Raw genomic sequence first — 22,020 nt, forward strand, 5'->3', positions numbered from 1 at the left:
TTGTCTCAGTCCCACATCAGGACCTACAGCCAGATGTTGCAGCTGCTACAGGGCAGCAGCAGCTCCCAAACCAGGCAGAGGTGCAGGCGAGAGCTGTCTGTGCACATGAACTGCTTTGAGATGGCTTTTGTATCAGAAGTGCAAGTATAGCAATTTGAATTTAAATTTATTCTTGCCAGTTTGAGATGGTGTTGACGTGAGGATGCCTGAGATGGTGTTGAGGTGAGAATGCCCTAGTGATGGGGGTACCAGCCCAGGAGTGCAGGAAACTGTGCTCAGCTCCCTGCTCTCTGACAGGCCTCCAGTGAAAGTTTGAGCTGCTCTTGTAGGCTGGCTGAGCGATGGGGTGTCCAAGCAACCTCCCAGACTCTTAGCACAGAGTTCAGCACAGCACCACACTTGAGGGAACAAGCCCCCATCATAAGTTGAGTCGGCGAGTGTTCAGCATGTGCGTGGTGTCATGCTGCTCTTACCTACTCTGCCTGGAACGACTCTAGCCGTGGTCACTCCAACCCATTCTGTGCATATCCTGGCTTTCAGTGAGACTTTCAGCCCCACAGGTGGGTATGTGATGAAAGCACGGTCTCATGGGATGCCTCAGCCACCCCACTCTCAGGGCCTGGAGAGGTCCAAGCAGAGGGTTGCAACAGTTCATTTCTCTACAGGTTTAGGCTTAAAATGTGAATCTCTCTTTCTGTAACAGCATCTTCTGCACACAGTTCAAATGCTTCTCTTTTCCCTCAGTTATCCCCTGGAGCATGTGAATCTTCATATAACAATGCTGGAAATGCCCCCAACATATGGAGCTGGGGTAGGGAGGATTGCTCAGCGCTGGCTGGCATGTGCTGCAAGACAGCACTGTTCTCGTTTGGCACATCTGTTTGCTGTTTCACAAGCCATAAAAATACAACAATAGTGACTCCTCCTCAAAAATAAAAATTCAGGAAACAATTTTTACAGCACTGAGTTAATACAAAGAGCATTAGCGCTGCCCACAGCTAGCTGGAATTGATATTCTGTATGAATTATCAGAGGAGTTGGGTTTCTTACAGCTATGAACCTCCACCAGTGTGCTGGGAGGCTGAGATTTGTTTAAGTGGGGGCTGAGATTAAACTTGAGCTACTGTTTTAATACTTCCAGTTTCTAAGAAGCAAAATACCTTTTATATTTTGAGATGGTACCTCTAGGACAAAATCTGAAAGGAAGTGGCACTGCTCATATTTCATCTGGATTTCATGGCATTTCTGGCCATATTTTTGGGTTAATTCCTAAAGGACAGTTTTAATCAGAATTAATGCAAGAATGCAGTCACAAACTCATTACTTCGGAAGGAAGACAGCTAATTACAGAGTACAAGTATAGGGCAAGCAACCTTCTTTTTACATTTTAACTGTACTCTTAACTCATGAACTATAAACCTATTAAGCTCAGTTATAAATGATTTAGTATCTGATCCCAAACCAAGAAGAGTCTTTGTAGTCTTCTTAATAGCCATGGGAGAAGACTGATGAAAATTACACTAGTAATGTGTTCATGATTATTAGTGGCTTTTTTTTAAGCTTGCAAATTCTGTGTTCACCTGTGCACACCGTGCCTGCATCAACTCATTGCAGTGAAACAGGTAATTGTAACCTGAGATGTACTGACAACATACCCAAAGGCTCTCAAATTTTCAAGCTGGCTCACAAACCCTCTATTACCGTAACAACTGCTCACATCTGGGGGTTATACTGCTTTAAATAGGTAAGTCTCAACATAGTACTCTAGCAAAATGTCGCAAAAGCATTTCTTACTGCTATTTTCCTAAATAAAATGTTAAGTAGCAGAATCCCTATACTGAAAGCCTAAGTGGGCCCTTCTATTAAGAACAGTAGTCGGTAAAGAAGTTTTCCTTCACTCGCCTTTTCTCTCAAGTTTGCATGACTTCCACTGATAAGGGGGTTGACGAAAATACAGAACAGCTTTATTTCTTGTGCACATGATTTTGCATAAGTTGGTAACACCTTGCACATAATTCTCAAAATTTCAGCATACAATTCATCAGTGTGTAATTAGTGGTTGTCCTATGGCAGTTTTTGTTCTAAGGAAATCCACTTCTGGTAAGTTTCAGAGCTGCTTAGACTGGGGACACTTTTATGCCTAAGCTTTGAAAAATAAGAAAGTGAAGAAAACCACATAAAAGGAGATGTGACTCTGTATGCTTGCTGCCAAGCACAAGAAGAAAGCATTTCAGGACAGTCTGCTTAGACACAAAATAATAAAAAGGTTACTGAAGCACTGGCTTTGACTTATCAAGCCAACAAATCTGGTAATAAAGATACATCAAAAGCTGTAAGAGTTTTGAAAGATCCCCTAAAATAACATCATGCATACTTAGTAGAGTTTGCAAACCCCTATGATGGGTGTGCCCGAGTTCCCCAGGGAACAGGTAAGTTCTGTGCATCTCCAACACTTTGCTGTGTATTATGGTCTTCACTGTAAATCTTCATTAGTCAGCTTGCCACCTTTCTCTCTCTTCTCCAAAGTCAAACTCAGAAAGAGATAAGAGTTGGTGTAAACACAAGGCCTCTTTATTTTGTTTCAACAGTACATGACTTCCCATTTAGCATGATCAAAACCAAGCAGAACAATGGAAATCGCATATACCATTTTTCCTAATACACTGCTCTTCCTTGAAATTATACAAGTACTACAGGAAGGATAAATTCCACAACATTAACTCCAGTTAGGCATTTTTCACAGACAAAAGAACCAGAGCCTACGCACAACAGGCAACGAGCAGACAAAACCAAGGACCAGAATCAGAAAAGCTTACTCCAGTGAGATGTGAACTCTCCTTTGGGGAAAGAAGGTTTGTCTTGAAGCAAGGGCTGCAAACTTCCTCAGCTAAGGAGCATGTGCAAGCGCTTTTTAAAAGCTTCATCAGCAAAAGCTGTTAAAGGAACATACAGCCCAGCTCTGAAGCCACAAGGCCAGACAGGACACAGAGATCAAAGCCTTCAGTTGTCACTAACACTACTCCCTTCTACTGAAGGCTTATCTCCAGGCAGTTTTTGTACCTACATGCACCTAGGAGCACTTGACTAAGCAAAGCCTTTGGTGACTTAAGTGCAGATCAAGGTAAAACATTTTTATGTTTTTGTCAGCTGCTCACAGTATATGTCCTGGTCTTGGCTGGGTTTACTTGTTACCAGCTGACTCAAGTCATTAAGCCAAATCACTGAGTCTAAGAGCTGTGCAAACATAGTAACATCTACCTGATGGGACAAACCTTTTGAGTTGAAGAGTTTGGTGGGTGGGTGTAAGATTGCCTTTTAGCCTTATCCTTCTCCCAGCTCCACTCATTCAGCATAGTTATTTTCAAACTAAAACCAAGTGTATGAGAAACCACAAACTAAAGCCAGAATTAAAGTGAATACGCACTTCCAAGTCCTGACCGGGGGAGGAAGTGTGAGTCTAGGCATTACTATTGCATTCACTTCTACAGAAGTGACTGCCTCTGCAGAAGCCACAGGGGACCTCATTGGTTGGAGCACTCTCTGTTTCAGGGCATTTTCCAAGAAAGAATTTCCACTGAAATTTCCAGGAAACTGCCCTCCAAAAACATTGCTCAGTCTTTTGAGAAAAACTAACGGGGGTTCTATTAACTTTACAAAACAGATTGTTGTTGATGTTACTGATGTCCTTTTGGCTTCCCAAGAATTGTTTTTGTTGCTGGTTTTTGTACAGAGAGCCTTACAGATGTCATTTGCTGGCTCCTCTGTTGAGAGAAGCACGAGTTGTTGCACATATAGTACAAGGGCTTAAAAACCCCTCAACTATAAGCCAAAGTTCCTAGTACCTAGAAGTTCACTATTACATATACGGTCATGTAATCTGAAACGTGCTGTGCTCTCTGCAGTGTGCTTAACTTCAAAACAATCTGATTTCGAAAACAGCTTGTTTTCAGTTACTATAGTTGCACCAGATGCTTGTCTTCCTGTGTCAGACTCAGTCATCACTGCACCACAAGGCACATGACAGGGGACGACGTTTGGGGCATGCAGAAGCACAGATTCTTCCCCAGGACCAGACTAGTTCAGTCTCTGACCTGGCCAATGCCAAATGTTTCATGGGACACATGGAGATAAAGCATAACATGCCCTTGCATTAGGTTTCTTCTGGAGTTGTCACAGGTAATTTTCATTTAAATCTTGAAGTAGTGGTTGAGAGGTTGAAAAGTGTTAGATAATTATGCTATGATTAGCTACAATTATTTGGGCTTGTATTATTAAGCATGTAAGTAACTGCTTTGGAAATCTGCTCAGTTGTTGGGCCTCAATGACTGTCAGAAGGAATGAGGTCCGTGATTTAACAGAACATTGCCTGAAAACATATCTTCTTTTCTGAGTATTTCCCACCTAAAACTTCACTGACATGTCATCTTGTTTTTATGAGTTCCTCTGATCTAGCTTCTTTCTACATTGCATTATTTTGTATTCTGCTACCACCCTTTTCAAATCTCTTCTCAAATTCATTTTATTCTCCCAGTCCTTTCTCAGATTTCCAAAATCCCTTAGCTTTTTTTTTAAGTACCTTCTACTTGTACACTATCATTTTGGAGATGTGTTGACCATTGCTACACACAGCTGCAGATAAGGCAGCACCATTTATTCATACAAATCCAGTATTTTAAAAGCTGTCCACCTTATCGTCTGTTATGGATTGTTCCTGGAAATGCTTAAAACAATATTTTTAAACAGCTTGTCTGAGCAATGTTGTTAATATCTTTTCCTTTTAAAACTGGGATATTCTTCAAAGAATTTGGGCTTTTTATTTTTCAAAACTTGCATATTCTTTTTAAATGTATAATCAAGAATAGTTACATTCTCCTTTGCTCAGTAGAACAGTAGATATTTAGCAAGAATTATTACCTTTTGCTAATCTGCATTGCATAATCATGATTAAAGTAAAAAAAAATCTATTTCTCTGTAAATATTTTTAAATTAAAACATTACTATTCATGTTGGCTTTCATAAAGCCATTATAATTTTTTCATTCATGAGTGTATAATCAGGCACAGACTTTTAAACAGGGTCATTTTAACATTTCTTTTTCTAACAGGAAGTCCACTTACAATACTGAAAATGTTCAGTACAGTAAACAAATACATATTTTTTCCCCTACAAAGCTTTCTGATTGCACAAAAACCACAGAATAAATATAAACATTAGGCCAAGGCAACATTTTAAAGTGCAGAACTCCACTTGCCACACATGAATAATTCAAATAACGCTGCATAATGCATAGGCGATACTTACTAGCATTTCATTAATAATCAAAACCTAAAGTGACACAATGAGATCAACATTTAACAGTAATTCAAATACATTCCATTTATAATAAATAACTGCTCACCTGAACATAGAGCACATTAGCCATATTGTCCCAACAAGCAAGCTTTGCACAAACGACCCTTTTTTTTCCTTTGTCTGAATGGTGTGCTAACATTGAACACAAAGACACATTAAGAAACAAAGATCCTATCCACAGTCTGGCAAGAGAACTAATGGGGAGTGACATCTGGAAAGAGTTGCATGTACATTTTTCCAGAAGTTTTAGCTTAAGTCAGTAGTGCTGTGTCAATTTATACTGACTGAAAATTATCCCTTTCTTTTCTTCCACTTACTCATCTCCCCTTAGTCTTTAGTTGCCTAATTTTTACTTCTTTTTTTTTTTTTTTAAGAGGGAGGAAGAGGGAAGGAGGTTGCTTTAATTTGTCTTCAGCTACTAAGTTCTGTGACAATGAGGATGGAGGGGGAATAGACCAAGTCCTAGCTTCTATTAGCATTTTGGTTTGAGACAGTAGTGCTGTTCTGAGGTGACTTCCCAACCACCCTCCCTTACTGAGCCTTGTTTCAGTTTGCAGGGTGGTGTTGGTACACAAGGATTAAGTTTATTTTGGAGGAAACTACACTGGAGGCTCAGCTGCATGCCAAATATACTCCTGCCTCTAAAAGAGACATTAAGAGTCTGAGCCAATTATTTGGCCTGCTTCAAACTGCATATGCAGTGGGGACATCTATCCAAGGAAACAGACTACATGTAGTCTTAAGCTGCATATAGTGTAGATGTACAAGTCTCAGCAGTAACTGCTTTAATCTACTGATCCTCCCCTACTGCACCAAGTATCCTGGCAATCTACACATAGCCAGAGAGTCCCAAGGACCAAAATTTCACAGTGGGATCCTCAGTCACTTCCCCAAAATTGCTTCAGAGAAGTTTGGCTACTACATCCTCTGTATCTCCTAAACCCTCAAAATTTCTGTGTGTAAGCCATCTGCCACTGAACAAGCTTTTGGGACTACCTGGGAGGACCCCACTTCAACTTTTTTTCTGGCATTACAGTCTTTCTCCATTCAATTCTATTTAAGATGCTGCTGTTGAAAGTACCTCCCAATTTATTTGTTATATTAATTCCTCCACGGGCTTCCTCTCACATCAAATTCGGGCTTCTTTCCTTTACCCCTAGGCACCTCAGCATTTAGTGTAATGCTATCCATCTTGGTCCTCACTTGGGCAATTGCTGGGTGTTACAGGACCCCATGGCACTACCTGCAGGCAGAGCTCCTCCTCCAGCTGAGATTCTTAAAAAGTTGATTCTCTGTTTCTAAGTCTGGGTAGTGTCTGAGTACTAGACACTAGTAAAGCTAGAATCAAAAGGCTGAGCTCCTACCTTGTGCCTGAATTTAACAAGAATCAAACTGCTCGTGACACAGCCAATATTCAGATACAAAGCTCATTGGCAGCAGTTATCCTAGGGAGTCCCTTTGTAACTGGGCCAGCAGTATAGAGTTGAACTTGTAAAAGTTTTTCTGTATTCCCAGTTTGCAAATAAGCAACCCCTCCTCCCCTATAAATCTTTTAAGAAGAAATGCTGAATCCCATTCTTAACAACACTACAAAATAGAGAGAAAACAATGAAGCCAGAGACAGTTAAGACTACCACTAAAATTAAAGCGTTGATTTAATTCATAGCTCTGGAAGCTAAGAAGTAGGGCACAAACATACATTGTACACAAGGCTGTGTAATCTTTCTCCGCCCCAGAAAACATTCTTGCAGGAAAGCCAAAGCTGAAAACCATGCAACTCCCTAAAAATAGTTTCAAACAGTAACTGGGAGGATTAAAACACATGTCTCACAGATCTTTGGTTTTGGAACATGAAATTTGGTCAATTAAATTCATGTCAAAATTCATGAGGAAAAATGCTCCCTGAATCAGGAAACCAAGTTAAAGAGCTGAAGATCGTATTTGCCAAGCAAGTGTGCTACTGTGTAGGTGATTGGGACACATGAAAAACAAAATGGTTAGGAAAACACCCTGCTGGAATGTGGAAACCTTAATCCTTAAATCTTTATTCCTAAAGCCTTAGGAATCATTGAACATAATGGATACAAAGGCTGTACCTCCACAAGCACATGGCAAGGTGCAATGCCCTGTAAAGACACCTGAGCTAGCTCTCAATGAGCAAGCCGCGTAGCTGCACTCGGGTGGTGTCTGCAAGCCAATATCCCCTGCTGTTCAGTAGAGCTACTTGGCTTCGGCAATAAAACCACACTGAAAAGACTGTACTGCTTGAAGTGCCCAAGCTAGCTTTTACACTTCCACTTGACACTATACTGTCTCAGGTAGGTGTAACCACAATGGTACGTAAGCTCTGAAAATGCTTGTAAAATCAGGAAGTTATCAGTGATGTTGGGCGAAGCACTCCCTCAGAAGTAGACATGACGTGAGACTTTGGTGCAGTGACCTCCCTTGTTATGTGAACAGAGGGAAGTCCTGTGCCTTTGTATCACCAGGCAGTGTAATAAAAGTGTGAAACAAAGCTTAGTGAAATCAAAGGAGTTTGAAGCAGGCCTTAAAATCATATTCAATGCATGTTTATAGTAACTCAATACAATATTGTCTCTATTGACACTGAAATTAAAGCTTACACCCTTTGTGTTGCAAAAAACATAATAAGGAAACAAGAAGCAACTCCTTTCTGAAACTAATCTCAAAAAAAAAAAAAAGTCTCTCATAAAAAGTAGGGAAATGTGCTTTTTAAGAAAGGAAGTCACACAGATTTCCAAAAAAAAGGGCACATTTTAAACTTGGAATTGTACAGGGCTGGAATTATGGTTGCGACATTGAAAGACACAAAAGAGCACGTTAAAGCTGAGCTGCTTTTTCCAGTGATGATTTCCACCTCAAGTCAAAGGTGGTAATGGCCAGAAATAGCCTATTTCTCTTGGATTTTTTTAAAACCCACTCTCTTCCTTTACAGAAAGGAGAAGGGACATCGTATCATCCTGTCTGAACAGTCAGGAGCAAATGAGCTTGGGAAGGTTCTGCAGGAGGCTGAACTAGATGAGGCACTCCCTCTAGTCCAGAAAAACTTCTGAATTTGTTTGCCATCGAGTAGCCTGCTCAGATATCCTAGCGCCTGCTTCTAATTTAAGACAAGGTTCATTCAGCTGTCGCTCAGCTGAAGGTAATTCAGTGGAGTGGGTGGAAGATCAGGCTGACCACTTCTAGACTTAGGAACAAAATCTGCGGAAATGCAGTTTCAGCTGACAGCATCACAGAACAATGCAGCCCTTCCGCTCTCCCAGCCCATCTCCCTGTGACTAATGCCCCGTTTCTTATTTGGTTCTTCCACCAGTTCTCTTCTGACTGACTACGAATGACAAATCTGAACTCTTTGATAATAAGGATCCTTATTTATTTATAAATACACACTTCTTATCTAATTTATCTTAAAAAAATAATGTTTTAAATGAAATAATTACTTTAAAAAAAATAAGCTCCTAAAGAAAACTGAAAAATGTTCTAAATGCCCCAGAATGTCACTGATTTTTCCATACTTGGTGATAATATTACAGAACTTGCATTCTTCCGTGATATTCATTATCTGCAAAATCAATTTACTAGCACTGGCTTTTTTTAAATTCAGATGCATTATAGATAATGAGAGTCTCATTGTTCTTTGTAATGCTTCCTACACTATTATTAAAAGGAACAGCAGGTGTCCTCTTTAATTAAGGTATTTACCAAATCCCTCATCAATGCACACGTGCTATTTTTACAGAGACGTTTAAATATCTGTTTCCTCTAGAGCTGTGACAATTTTGGTAAAGTAATTCTTGAAAGGTCTAACAAAATTTCTAATGTTTGCAAGTTTTAAAACATTAAACAAAAATGAGGTGTCATTCCTGATGATCAGGCACTGTCTTTAATCAATCTTTTCCAAATCAAATGCAGAATGACCAGTAGAGTATTTTGCAAAAGTGAAATGGATTTATACTGAACTTGAAAAAGGAACCACTTGCTTTCCAGCCACATACACTTCAGAAATATTCCGATCATCACCTGAAATAACATGGTAAAAACAGAGACTTGCACATAAATCTATGCACTGATTTAGCTAATGAAAATTATGCAATCCACAACATCAATTTTGGAATACATCATTTGCAGTGACTGTTTCCTAGGACTGAGAAAGTTTATTTGGAGAGAAATAGTCAGGGCTACCACAAAGATCAACGGAAGTTTAAACTACACATACTTTTTTGAAGAAATGAACATAGCATTCATCTGCTGCAATGGTGTCATAGGTTTTCTACACATTTAGTAGATTAAAACCCTGAAAATGTTAAAACCCTGTACAGATGATGCATTATTGCACAGTATCTGAACTAACTCAGGTACCAGGCAGCAGTAAATTGGTTTGCCTCAGCCAGCTTCTCAAAAAGGCAAAAGCTTAATTAGAGAATGACACAAACGTGGCCAGAGCTAACACCAGTTACCTCTACATAACTACATAATGGGCAGCACAGGTCTTGGTCCAGATGATGCCCAATAAAGGACATCTATTCTCGTAGGGGAGTAAGATTGTTTGGGTTGGGTTTTGTTTGTTTTAAAGGCCATCTTTTTTGTTTGGGAGTAAAAAAACCACAATGGCAACTGGTCTGCAGAAGTTCTTCTGAGCTGAACTTGTTCTGAACTGGTGATTAGCATGTCAGTGTTACTTTACTGTGAAACATGATTTAGCTCATACTGTAGATAAAGATAGGTATGGTAATAAATCTGACAAACTTAGTGCATCTGATCATGTTAAACTGACTATTTAACTATGTCACAAAGAACAAAAGTTAAACCACTTAATTCTCACTCAGTATTTATGAATAAATATTAATAAATGTAAGGAAATGTATATTTAATTAATGTAAATAAATATTAATATTAATAGAGACATAAATATTTATATACAATGCAAATAAATATATTTAATTTCTGTAAACAAATGTATATTTAATTATGATAAATAAATTTATTATTAACCTCCACATTAATTTAGGCAATTTTTGATGTATGAAACAACAAGAGAATTTTATGTGGGCTGAGAATCAGAACATACCTAGATACAGGAACTTCTGGACAGTGTCCTATAAAAAAATGGGAGAAAACCAAATTCAGAAAGCAGTATCTGCTATCCCAGATCATAATTATTTGAAGCTTGAAAGAATTGATAAAAATAGTTTTCCCAAATATTCCTGCTAACAGTAAAATCAAAACTTAATTTGCATGTTTTCCCATAAATAACTTTCAGTAAGGAGGCTCCATATCTCAGGAAGAAAACACTGCACAAGTCTGACGGTGTAAACAAATATATGCCTAAAACACTATACTTCCCCTTCCTCTTTTTTAGAGTTCTCAAATTCATTTAGAGAACTAGAGAACTAGAGTTCTCAAGTTCTCAACTTATTCAAAAATAATTTTTTTTTTTTGTCAAAAGCATTTTGTCAAAAGCATTTTTCATGTCCTAAGAACTGCTAACTTAGCTAAAAAAGTTTAGACTTAAACAGGAAAATATTTTTCCAGAATTATTTGAATTAGGAAGAAGATTTAAAACTTAAAGAATTTAATCTAATCCAGATTATTGTGTCTGACACAGATTAAGGAACAATTACCTCACCATTTATGCCTACATTTCTAAGTAAATGGTGACATTCAGACTAGAGGCGGTGATAGACAGTCTGGCCACATCAATAAATTCAAGTAACTGTTGTTCATTACCTTTTTTAACCATAAAAGGTTTTTGTATGAGAAGGTGTGCCCATTGCATAATGAAATATTGCTTATATGTTTGCATAAAACCTGTGCTTTCAACTCAAATTAGCTATCTTGAATTCTTGCTTAAATTTACAATAGCAATACAGTCAAGGCAACCTAGCCTTTACCTGGGAACAGGTTGCCATTTTTGAGTTTGAACTCAATTTGTTAAACGAAATTGCTTTTTCTTGTCTGCCATTTGTCACTGCAAATAGCTAACTCTAATTGTCAGCTTGGGCTAATAAAATATGCATTAAAAAATGTTACATGCATGTTTGCTCATGGGGATATGGGACCGTCACTGAGGACAGCAAGATTCTAAAAAAAAACAACCACTGAACCTCTTGGTCTGAAACACAGACAGTAGTGGTGCAGTACACTCAATTCCTGTTACTGGAATAATTCTCAAGAGACTTATTCTGGCTCTGTCATGGACCTTCCCCACATCATTTCCAGTAATTTTTTGGACCATTAATCCTTTTCTGATTACCTCAAAATTATCAGCAGAGAACAAGTCAAAAGGGCTGTCTGAAGCCTTCGTGTTGATTAGCAGTGCATCAAATTCTTTGCCAACCTCAAAGTTTCCAATCACGTCGTCTAGTCCTAGAGCTGAGGAAGAAAATAAGCTCAGAAACACATCTTCAACACAAGCCTCTTCCACAACCATGTGGAAGCACCTGGCAACTTACTTGAGATGTTCATAAGAAAAACTATGAGAATTTAGATGATTACAAGGAAAAACATGAAAGCAAATTAAACAGTGAGTATGTTAGCATCTGAGTTCTTAAGCAACTTCTCAGTAGAAACGTGTATTTTGATGAATTTCTGAAGGGCATCTGTTAAAGGTAAAAGAAATGTGAAAAACAATTTCAACTCCTCTTTTGATTTTTGTTCTTTGAATGTTCTCCATTGATTGTGTGTCATTGCAGACCTGATGTATAGGCCACAAACTGTTTAAAGTGGGATAACAATCATTTACATTGCAAAAAGCTTAAAGCTCCAAAGGGGGCAATGAAATGAAGTCAGAGAAACAGTAAAGTATATAATAATACTCACCTTGCTAAGGCAGTATTAGATTTAATTGTTTAAACAGTTTAAGCAACTTTGACAGGTTGTATAGGCCTATTACAATAGTAACATATAATAATATGGTAATAAAAGGTGTGCAGAGAGGATAACTAAGGGTAATTAGCAGGAACAAAGAACAATATGGTGTGGAAAAAAAGACTTATAGCCAGATCTGAAGGTCTGATACCCACTTGTAAGGCTTGTCTTTTCGTCTATTATTTAGCTTTGTTATTTCAAAGCTTCATTACAACCTCTGGTTCTCAGATCCACAAGCACTGAAAATCTACAGTTTCATCTTCAGCAACTGGGTGCTTGCAAGTGCTTAGAATGCCTAAAGAGAGGCCTCTGTGTCTCCTTGGAAACGGTTTAGGATAGTTTTAAGTTGTACAAAGTATTTGTGTATTAAATCAACTTTTCCAATTCTCTGGAGTTAAACTAAGTTATCAAAGGGGATAATATCTGCAAATAATTTGTTCACTTGTTTTCAGATTGCTCCTGTCCAACAAAGGAAATTCAGCCTTCAGTGAAGTTTATGTGTGGCAGCAACTTCACAATACCTTAAAGATGTTTAAGCTCCTCCAAATGGTGAAATATTTTGACTACCTATGAGTTTCAACTAAAATGATCTCATATTCCTTCAGGTTTGTGAGCAGAATGCAATTTTTAGATTAAACACAAGAGGGTGACAAGTGTTTAGGAGTCTCAGTAAAGCAAATTATTCCAACAAAGAATTGCTCATTTAAATTTCCGCAAACTGTACTTGTCCAGGCTACTGGAAGCTTGTACGAGTAATTTATATTCTACCCTTGAAAGTGATTCAGTAAGGATAAAACAGCTCAAAACCAACATATAAAATAAACACATTACTAAGTAAACCTAAGAACCCAGATAAAACAAGTGCAAGAGTAGCTGGGAAGGGAAACCATGTATGAGTTCAGGATTTTTATAAGTTTTCCTTTCCATATCTCAGCTAGTCTATTCTTACCTTTTATGAGAACAGTATATATTGTGGGAAAAAGACCTCTCCTCTTTTGTCCCCTGCCCATTTCCTGTCTATTTCCCCATTACACCCTCCAGAAATTCAAATACAGTCCAGAGTCATTACAACTTTCAAACTTCCATTAATAGTTCCCAATGGTGTTTTCTGACAACTACAAAAATGTTACACTGAAAAGACTTGGGACAAGTTCTTTAGCAGGTAGTGAGCTCATTTCTGCTAACTGAAATAGTAATAAATTTTTACTTATGTGAGGATTTGCTCTCTGCTAAATCATACAAGTTCCACTAAAACTTTGCTAATTGTATAAATCAGTATGTGCATACTGATCATGACAAAACATACCAGTGAACCAGAACAACTGATATACTATATGACTATATTCTGCAGATGCAACTGTGTCTTAAACAACCATGGTGCATATCCTGTTTAAACTTTGTGCTTTTCTCTGACTGAGGAATGATTTGCATGATGTTTTGATTTGCTCTAAAGACAGTGACAAACTGCCTCACTGAGAGCGCAAAAAGCAGAAACAAAATTAGAAACTGATGACAAACAGGATGCATGATTTTATACTAATTGCACAGCTTTTCCTCTCAGTGTTGGTCGCTGAGAAAATAAAGTGTTTCCAATTGGTGTGATAAACATACCAGCAGTAATGATTAAGAAGTCTGAGGATATTTGCAAAGAAAATGTACAACCCTGAAAAATCATTAAGATTCTATTATTAAACTCTCAACATCAATACAAATAATCTTCTGTAATGAGCCTAGTATGGGTATGAGAAACTGAAGGATATCTCTGTCCGGTAGATACCATTTCAGGTATCTTCACTCCAGCACCAGAAAATCTGTGAGTTCAGCCACCTTTTAAAGACAGGGAGACATAACATCAAAAAGACCTGTAGTTCTCTGTGTACATCCTAAAGAAATTTCTTCTTACCTTGGCTTCCTCCTAGAGTGGCTAGTTGAAATGCTTCTTCAAGAGTTAGTCCTGTTTCATTCACTTTATTGATCTGAAGGCTATTAGATGCCATCATTGTTTTCCTGATGGCATCAAGCATAGAAGCCGAATATCCACCGGCAACATCTAGAAGGGATCAGACTCTTAGAAACAAGCTTTGGGAATAATCCTCTGGGTTAAATTTTTATGAGCTTTAACTAAATGTTATGAAGTGGCAGATGCGGTAAACACAAAAAGTTTTACTGCTAAGTGCTGTCTCTGAAGGTATCATTCCTAATAAAGGTGCTCTCACATACAAGGTCAGGTAAATAGAACACAACACAGAATAACAGAAACCTGACAAGTTGTTGTTCAAGCCCTGTTTACTGTCACAACAGGAACAAAACTTTCTTCACTCATTTTTAATTTTCTTTTTAAACACTTTTGGACCAGCTCTCTATTTCAGAACTCTAGACTTCATTACTCTAGAAGTAGTGGGAAAAAAAGCAGGTCCATAAGTTGGAGACATGCTGACTTTTAAATAAGAACAAGTAGGCATCTTTTTGGATCTCTCAGTGGTTTCCAAAAGAAATCTTTTTTACAGAAAACTACTAACCTGTGCCAAGACCAAGCTTCACGTTGTGTTTCAGGACCTTTTGCACATTTAAGACACCACTGCGCAACCTGGATTGGAGAAAGAAACCTGTTCTGAGTGATACATGCAGAGAAAGTTCAGGAAGAGTAGGGCTGCAGGGCCATTTCATGACAAAGGCTCTCAGAACGTGTGCAATAGATGGGGTTTAATCACTAAAAATAAAGGCAGTTTTTCTCAATTAAAAACTCTCACAGTTTTACAATTATCTGCTGAAAACGAGCTCTCAGTATACCTGTGAGAAAATCCAAATATGATGTAATGTATATTCCAGAGGGTGGGAGGTCATTTCATGAGCTCCAGTAAGTCATCACAAACAAGATATTGATTATGTTAAAGGCAAAATGACTGTTAACATTTAGTACAGTATCCTGGCTGCATACCATACAGTATCTCATTTCTGCTTAATAGAAAGAAGACTATATAGCCCATTCCCATTTCCCCAAAACATGTGCATACTTTAGGGGGAAGGGAGATGGCCTGGATCTGCCACTGATAGAACAGACTATGTGAACAACAGCTTTATTTAATTGTACACCGTTCTTTTCTTTCTTTTTCTTTTTTTTAACTTACGAAAAATTAGAATTGGGGCAATGTGAAATTGCAGCTCCACGAAGACTGAAAAGTTTCAGCTCTTCTTCAGAAAGATAACAGGCATGAGCCATCACTGTCTAAAGAAAAACAGAATCACCAATTTATTCAATATTGCATTTACTTCAGTGCCTGTGATTTTTGATGCACTGCTTTTAATAGCCAAAAGGACACCCGTTACCATCAAGGGAAGTTAATGCACTTCTCGAATGAAGCTCTTGAAATCCACAGCCAAGAAACTCTCTTTAACTTCAGTATGCCTGACATATCACTCTCTCAACTTTTTTGCCTTTATTAATGTAAGAAGATAGGATGCTGAGTCTTGCAGTGACTGCTGTGACCTAAGAGCTTCAAGGAACAAAAGTAAGAATTCCCCAGTTGCCCTAGCACTGTAGTAACTTTATGGTTTATATTTTGTAACTAACAGAGAGATTAAGTACTGGGGCTAGGAGTACTTCAGATACACTGGAAGATGTATGTACTCTTAGCATGTTTCCCATTGTCTCTCTAAAGGTTTGCAGCAGGTAGAGAGATATATAATATATATATATATATATATGGAATATTCTTTAATTAAAATAATCTAATTTGTTATGCAACTGATTAATGACTTTTCTTTCTCAGCCTACATAGCTGACTTTAAAAATAAGTTCACAAGCAGTATACGCAAAACATAGACGTATAGGATAGTATCATTTAATAGGACATAAACCAATTATTCCCAGACAAATCTACCTGGAATTACCTCATATGCCAAATGCCCACTCAAAGAGAAGAGCAAGAGCTCTGTTAAGCCTTGCAATCTGCTGATAAAAATGAGAAGGGCACAGGGACTGTTTCCACTGAGCATCTCCTAATAGCACTGTACCCTTGCCGTCTCTACTCATCAAGATCAAATGTAACTGAAAATGCAATGAGAATAGCCACATCTTAAGGACATACATATGGTAGCTGCTGAACCATATCTCTGCTGATCTGTACTTCTTTTTAAAGAAGGAAATATTTCAGCCACAGCTCTGAAAAACATACTTTTAAAACATTAAAAAAAAATTAATTTGATATCTTAGTTTTGGTGGTTGGGGAGGGGGGAATGTCTGTGGTTTTGTTATGCTTGTGTTTAATAAAATGCTTCCCCAAATAACCAGGAGCCTGGTGCCAGAAAGCCCTGGTAACCCTGATTTTCAGTGACCATTTTCAGTGCTGTGCATATAAAAGTCTGACAGAATTAAGACCTATGTTTTTGCAGCACTATTATTCTCTTTAGTACGCTGACGCAACAAATCAGTGTGCATAGGACTGTGCGAGAGAACAAAAGTTAATACTGTGTAATGAAGCTCTTGAAATCAACAGGCAAGAAACTCTCTTTAACTTAAGTACTACTTAAGTAGGTACTTAAGTAGTCAATATCGATTTCTTAGGTAAAAAGGACTGTAAATAAGTAATTTACTGGGGTGTGTTTTCTAACAAAGAAATGGGAGTTCAATAGCTAATTCCCAAGGAGTTCCCAGCTGCCCTTTCTTGCCTCTGAAAATTCTCTCCTAAAATTTTAAATCAATTTGACTGATGTTTAAGCACTCTGACTGTAGTTACGCTGTTCATATTCACTCTTGCATGAGGTCTCCACTATCTAATAAGGTGTGCCCTGGCGCTCCAACCTGTTCTTAGTGTGGGCTGGTGTCAGATTGCTTGCATTTATCTCACCAGCATAAAGCTTTAATGAATTTCAAGTCTTCACGCCACTGTGCCTCTCAATACTTGGTAAAACCAGTGCTTTTGGATAGGCAGAACAGTAAAGTGTACCTGTCTGCATGTGAGATTCACACATAGAACACAACAGGACAAGCTGCTTTTCTGTAGGAAGTTGCCAAAAAATGAAGTTGGTCCTACCATAACACCATAGAACAAATCTTCAGGCAAAACCAGTGTGCAAGAACATTGTAATAGAAGGATAACTGGGTACTACCCAAGAATTACAAACTTCTACAACACCAGCTTTACCTAGTCTCTTTCTGATCCCATTGCCCCAGTTCTCTTTGGAGCCCTTGGAAAACGGATCAGGGAGCATAAAATACCTTTACTTTTCATCTCCCCTAAAATGCTTAGGAAAAGTGTGGGCTTGTCTAAAGTTCCAATACCTTGACCAACCTGTGCAACAGAGAACATAAAACCAATTTACTTTCCCCCAGATGTCACTGACCTTGACAAAACAATACAAACTTTTCAGGTAACTACAGTTAACCATTATATTCTCTACATGGATAAATCTAAGCTATGCTGTGGAAATTTTTATGCAGCTACCTTGCTAGTAAGCAGCTTGTTTTTATCATACAATTCAGTGTAATTCTGGTAGGCAGGAAACATGTTCTCCACAAGTTTGAGTTCTTCTTCATTCTCACTTACGTGACTCTGCAATAATAAAATACATAGCAATGAGTGCTTTAAATAGCATTAAACCTGACATTACAACCTTCTGAGAAACCTACTGGTGCTAAACATATAATGATAGAAACTAGGATTTGTAAAACATATAGTTAGATCCAGTCCTTGGGTTTCTCTTTTCACTGGAGAGGCCCATGAGACCCAAAAGAGTAGCTCCATTTGTTCCTTTAAAAGTGCTATGAGACGGTATGCCTGGATAGTCTATCCCAGCAGTCTGGTGACATAATGACCCACTTGGTATTTGGTGAATGTTAAAATAATAAATAAAATAATACATATAACTGTGAGGTAAAAGAGAGAACCAGCCTACCACAGAGTGGACCCTGGGATCAGCGCAACATATAGGTAGCTGCTCCATGTACTTTCAGATGGGGTGATTAATTCCTAGTCTCAGATAAAAATCTGATCCTCCTGTACTCCCATTGGAGCATATATTTTCAAAATGCCCACTTCGTAAGACAAAAAATCCTAACGTAGGATAGCTTTAAAAGAGTATATGCTTAGAACTGTGTAACCAAAAAAGAAACACCTTGAAGTTTCAACAGACCTGTAAGCTTTAAAATATGTCTTTTTTAAACACAGAAACTTCATCACACTAGAAATCCTACAGCTATGTTAACAATGTCAAATAAGATACAAAGGTGAGTAATTCTTTTATTTACTGAAATCTGCTCTGTACAGGAACAGCAGAAGGCAGAGAGACAGATGTAACAACCTTGGACTAGAGAGAGCAACCTTTAGCAACCCAGGGGTTGCTCTAACCTAGAATACTGGATGCCAGTCTCCTAGTGACCATGCTCTGGGGCTTGCTGAATTGTGCATCCTTCCAGCTATGAGCCTTCTCATTTCCTGTGCAGGTCAAACACTGTTCCAGTGTTCTTTCAGAGTACCATTAATAATTTCAGAGGAATTTAAAAGACAGGCTCCAAGGTAAGAATGTGGTTTAAGTATTTTGCTGAAATTATGAAAACTCCATGGTCTGTATGCTACCTATCCAAACTATTTAAATTGTATACAGAGCTCTCAGAGCTTACCTGCACATGGAGATCACAAGTCTGTGCTAAATCGCCAAGTGCACACAGCAAATCCTCTGTGCAGGAAGGGCCAAAGCGGGGGGTTATTATAGGCTGTACCCTTGGATACTGGAAATATTAAAAAGACATGCTTGGCATTCTACATCTATATATCAGTAACCATAATTAAGACAAGCATTTACACAGCAATTACATTTTGTCTCCATCGCTTATTGCTTACTGCATCCTTGCCAACTCAAATTAAGCCGTATAGTCATTTCCTTATTTTTATTAGAAATTTCACCACAGAAAGAGAGAATCAAAGTTTTTTCTGAAAACAGTTTTAATGAGCCTTAGTAAAGAACTTATTTTCATTAGAACTCTTTCAAGTCAATGACATTTTACCAGACTTCAGGAGAAGCACTGGATGCTTTTTTGTATTTGCTGACAGTCCAGTATGCATTACAAGAAATAAGTCAGATGAACGACCAGACGTTTTTCTGAGTCCTCCTTCTATGAATATCAAAGATGTAATGATGCAAAACTGGAGAGTTCTGTAAAACCAAAGCCGCCTTCTTGTTCAATCTTCTCCATTCATGATGGCAACAAACTGTCCCTATACTCCCTAGATAGGAAGATCAGTGGTAGCACCAGCTATGCTACGCAGTAGGAAACAGTGGAGAAGACACCAAGACTAGAGCTACAGATGTTTACTTTACACCTTGCACTTCTGGATTAAAATTTTCATAAAAAATAGACAATGGCATTACAACTCTGCCTTGAGTCACAGGCAATAGTTGTGCATGTGGCACCACTAGAAGACACTATATGATAACTTGGTTTGCAGTTTCTTATACCATCTCCCAGATACAAGGAGGTCAGGACTCCTGCAGATTAGCTGACTTACTCTACTAATACATATGATTTAGGCATTAAACTCTAGGCATCTGTTCTTTAATATTTTGCAGCACAAATGTCAACAAATTAAGCCATTGAAAACAAAAAGCTGATAAGAAAAGTATCCCTGCTTGTAATATTGGAGTGTAAACCTCTATCTTTACCTCAGGAGTGTAAACGTGAACTTCTTCAGAAACACACTGGAAGAGATGTGCTGACCCAAAATACTAATTTGGTAATGGAGTAGTAACTGTACTATAAAAACACTGATTTCTGCTGGTGAGAACTTCTTTTACTAGTCTATTTATAGACCACAGAGTGACCGACTGACTTCCACCTTTCTTTAACAGAAAATTGTCCTTTCTAGCAAGCCAAATATATTAAAGTCAATAGAGAACATGCACAGAACACTACTCTGCTGTGCACTGACCACACAAAACTTAATTTACACTGCTACAAGTCAACTTCTCAACACCATGGCTAGCAGAACATTTTTCAAACTGATGATGTCTACTACACAGAAAGATGTATATTTATTGATTTGTCACTAAGCCAGCAGAGTTTGTCAGCAGGATTAACTATTTCAAATATTCACACAGCATCTTATGAATACAGAAGTGACTACAAAGGAGAACTCTACTTACTTTCTTTTCCAGTAGTTCTTTAACAAACCTGAAAAAGGGTAAAAAAAAATCTGTTATAAATCTGTCATCTGTGTTATAAATTATGAAAAAGATAGAAAATATTTAGATACCCTATTAAGCATTTCAGACATAGATCTTTTTTTACAGAAAGTTGGGCCAGATTCTCAGATGAAATAAAAAGAAGCAACACAATGAAGTCAGGATAGTTACACCAAATTATGCTAGTTGTGGATTTGACCCTGAATATGCAGATTTTTTTTCTTTTGCAATAATTAGACATTTGCAATAATAGACACGTGGTAATTACCTTGAGTTCTCAGGGAAAACCAAATCCATGTTACATTAAATTCATTGAAAACATAATTATAAGCTACAGCTGCAACATGGGAGAAAAAAAGCACTTAAATTTGTCTGTCCATGAATTTAAATTACAGCATTAAATATAATGTATTATTTAAAATCCTATTTTTAAAAGATGCTGCAGTATGTCATACCTCACTTGCAGTAGTTGCATATGTCCTCATTCACTTAAAGGACCCTTGATTTTCTGGAAATGCTTATATTAATCTTAGTGTATAGATTATCTACCTTATGGAAAATACAGTATAGATTTAGTTACTTTGTTAAATAAAAGAAGCTACCTCAGGGACCTCTACAAAAAACCCCAAGCAGTCAGTATGGATAATGCAGATGAGCAAATAAAACTTCCTCTCACTTTGCAAGGAAGAAATTATTTGAAAATTCATATGCACAGTTTATGCACATAATTTCCAAAAGCCAGTTTGAGATGGGTTCTGGACAGGATCTCTGTGAATTTTTATGTCATAGTTTATATTCAGAAAAACCAATAATTTTGGTCACAACAAACATTGAATCAATTTTGTCAAATATCTTCAGATGGAAAAGCAAATAATGCTGGAGGCTAGATTCACAACACTGAAGCTGTAATCAGATCACCAGCTGGAAGTGAGAGACCTAAGCTAAACTTCTGCAATGACCAAAGGAGTTTGACCCCACCATTGTCTAACGTTGTGAGCCAAAATGCAATGTGAATTAGGCATCGTCTGTCTGTCTCTCCTCTTAACGATTCACCTGATATAATAATAAAATATTCACTGGAGCAGTAACTGTAACACAAGTAAAACTCTCAGGTGATAATCCAAAACCTCCAGATGGCCATTTTCATTCTTGGGTCCTTTCATTCTTGGGTCCTTTCATTCTTTCATTCTTGGGTCCAACATGGGTCCTCCTCTTTCCAGATGGCTACAACTATTAGTAGCATATAACATATTCTAGATTTCAGTTCCCTAACTTTTTATTCAACCCTCTTTGCAGGAGAAGGGTAGGTTCAAATTCTTGACTTGAATTTAGATTTAATATATGAAGCACTTGGAATTGTATATTATTTCCATGCATACAATAGAAGTATTTCAGGAGGTTAACTGTAAAGAACTGAAATCAGTGTAATACATTTTCTGACAGCATGACAGATCACATTTCTTACGTTCTTAAAAAAAAAAAAAAAAGTTGCCCTTTTAAAGGAAGAGCTTTGTCATCCTTCTGCAACTGTATTGCTGCAATTCAGGCCTGATGAGGTAAGTACTCCTGATCCATGCTGACAAGCACACAGCTCTTTCCTCC

The 22,020-nt window shown here is 37.8% G+C and overlaps 1 protein-coding gene across 2 annotated transcripts in view; it reads right to left on the minus strand.

Moving 5' to 3' along the window:
* Positions 1-2,438: 2,438 nt before the first annotated feature.
* The window catches only part of GDA (guanine deaminase), a 32,768-nt gene continuing 13,186 nt past the window's right edge, over positions 2,439-22,020 (minus strand). Inside the window, exons 6-14 of one of the 2 annotated variants that reach the window (XM_072860177.1) lie at positions 20,380-20,407; positions 18,860-18,967; positions 17,685-17,792; positions 15,369-15,466; positions 14,760-14,827; positions 14,144-14,290; positions 11,627-11,745; positions 10,442-10,469; positions 2,439-2,531 (exon numbers count right to left, since the gene is read on the minus strand). In XM_072860177.1, the coding sequence (XP_072716278.1) occupies positions 2,527-2,531; positions 10,442-10,469; positions 11,627-11,745; positions 14,144-14,290; positions 14,760-14,827; positions 15,369-15,466; positions 17,685-17,792; positions 18,860-18,967; positions 20,380-20,407 (709 nt within the window). In that variant the 3' untranslated portion in view covers positions 2,439-2,526. Of the gene's footprint in view, positions 2,532-2,603; positions 9,394-10,441; positions 10,470-11,626; positions 11,746-14,143; positions 14,291-14,759; positions 14,828-15,368; positions 15,467-17,684; positions 17,793-18,859; positions 18,968-20,379; positions 20,408-22,020 lie in introns of those variants that run through there. The other variant, XM_072860176.1, reaches the window with a different exon arrangement.

This window comes from Ciconia boyciana, chromosome 4 (genome assembly GCF_034638445.1).
Source record: "Ciconia boyciana chromosome 4, ASM3463844v1, whole genome shotgun sequence".
Taxonomy (NCBI): Eukaryota; Metazoa; Chordata; class Aves; order Ciconiiformes; family Ciconiidae; genus Ciconia; species Ciconia boyciana.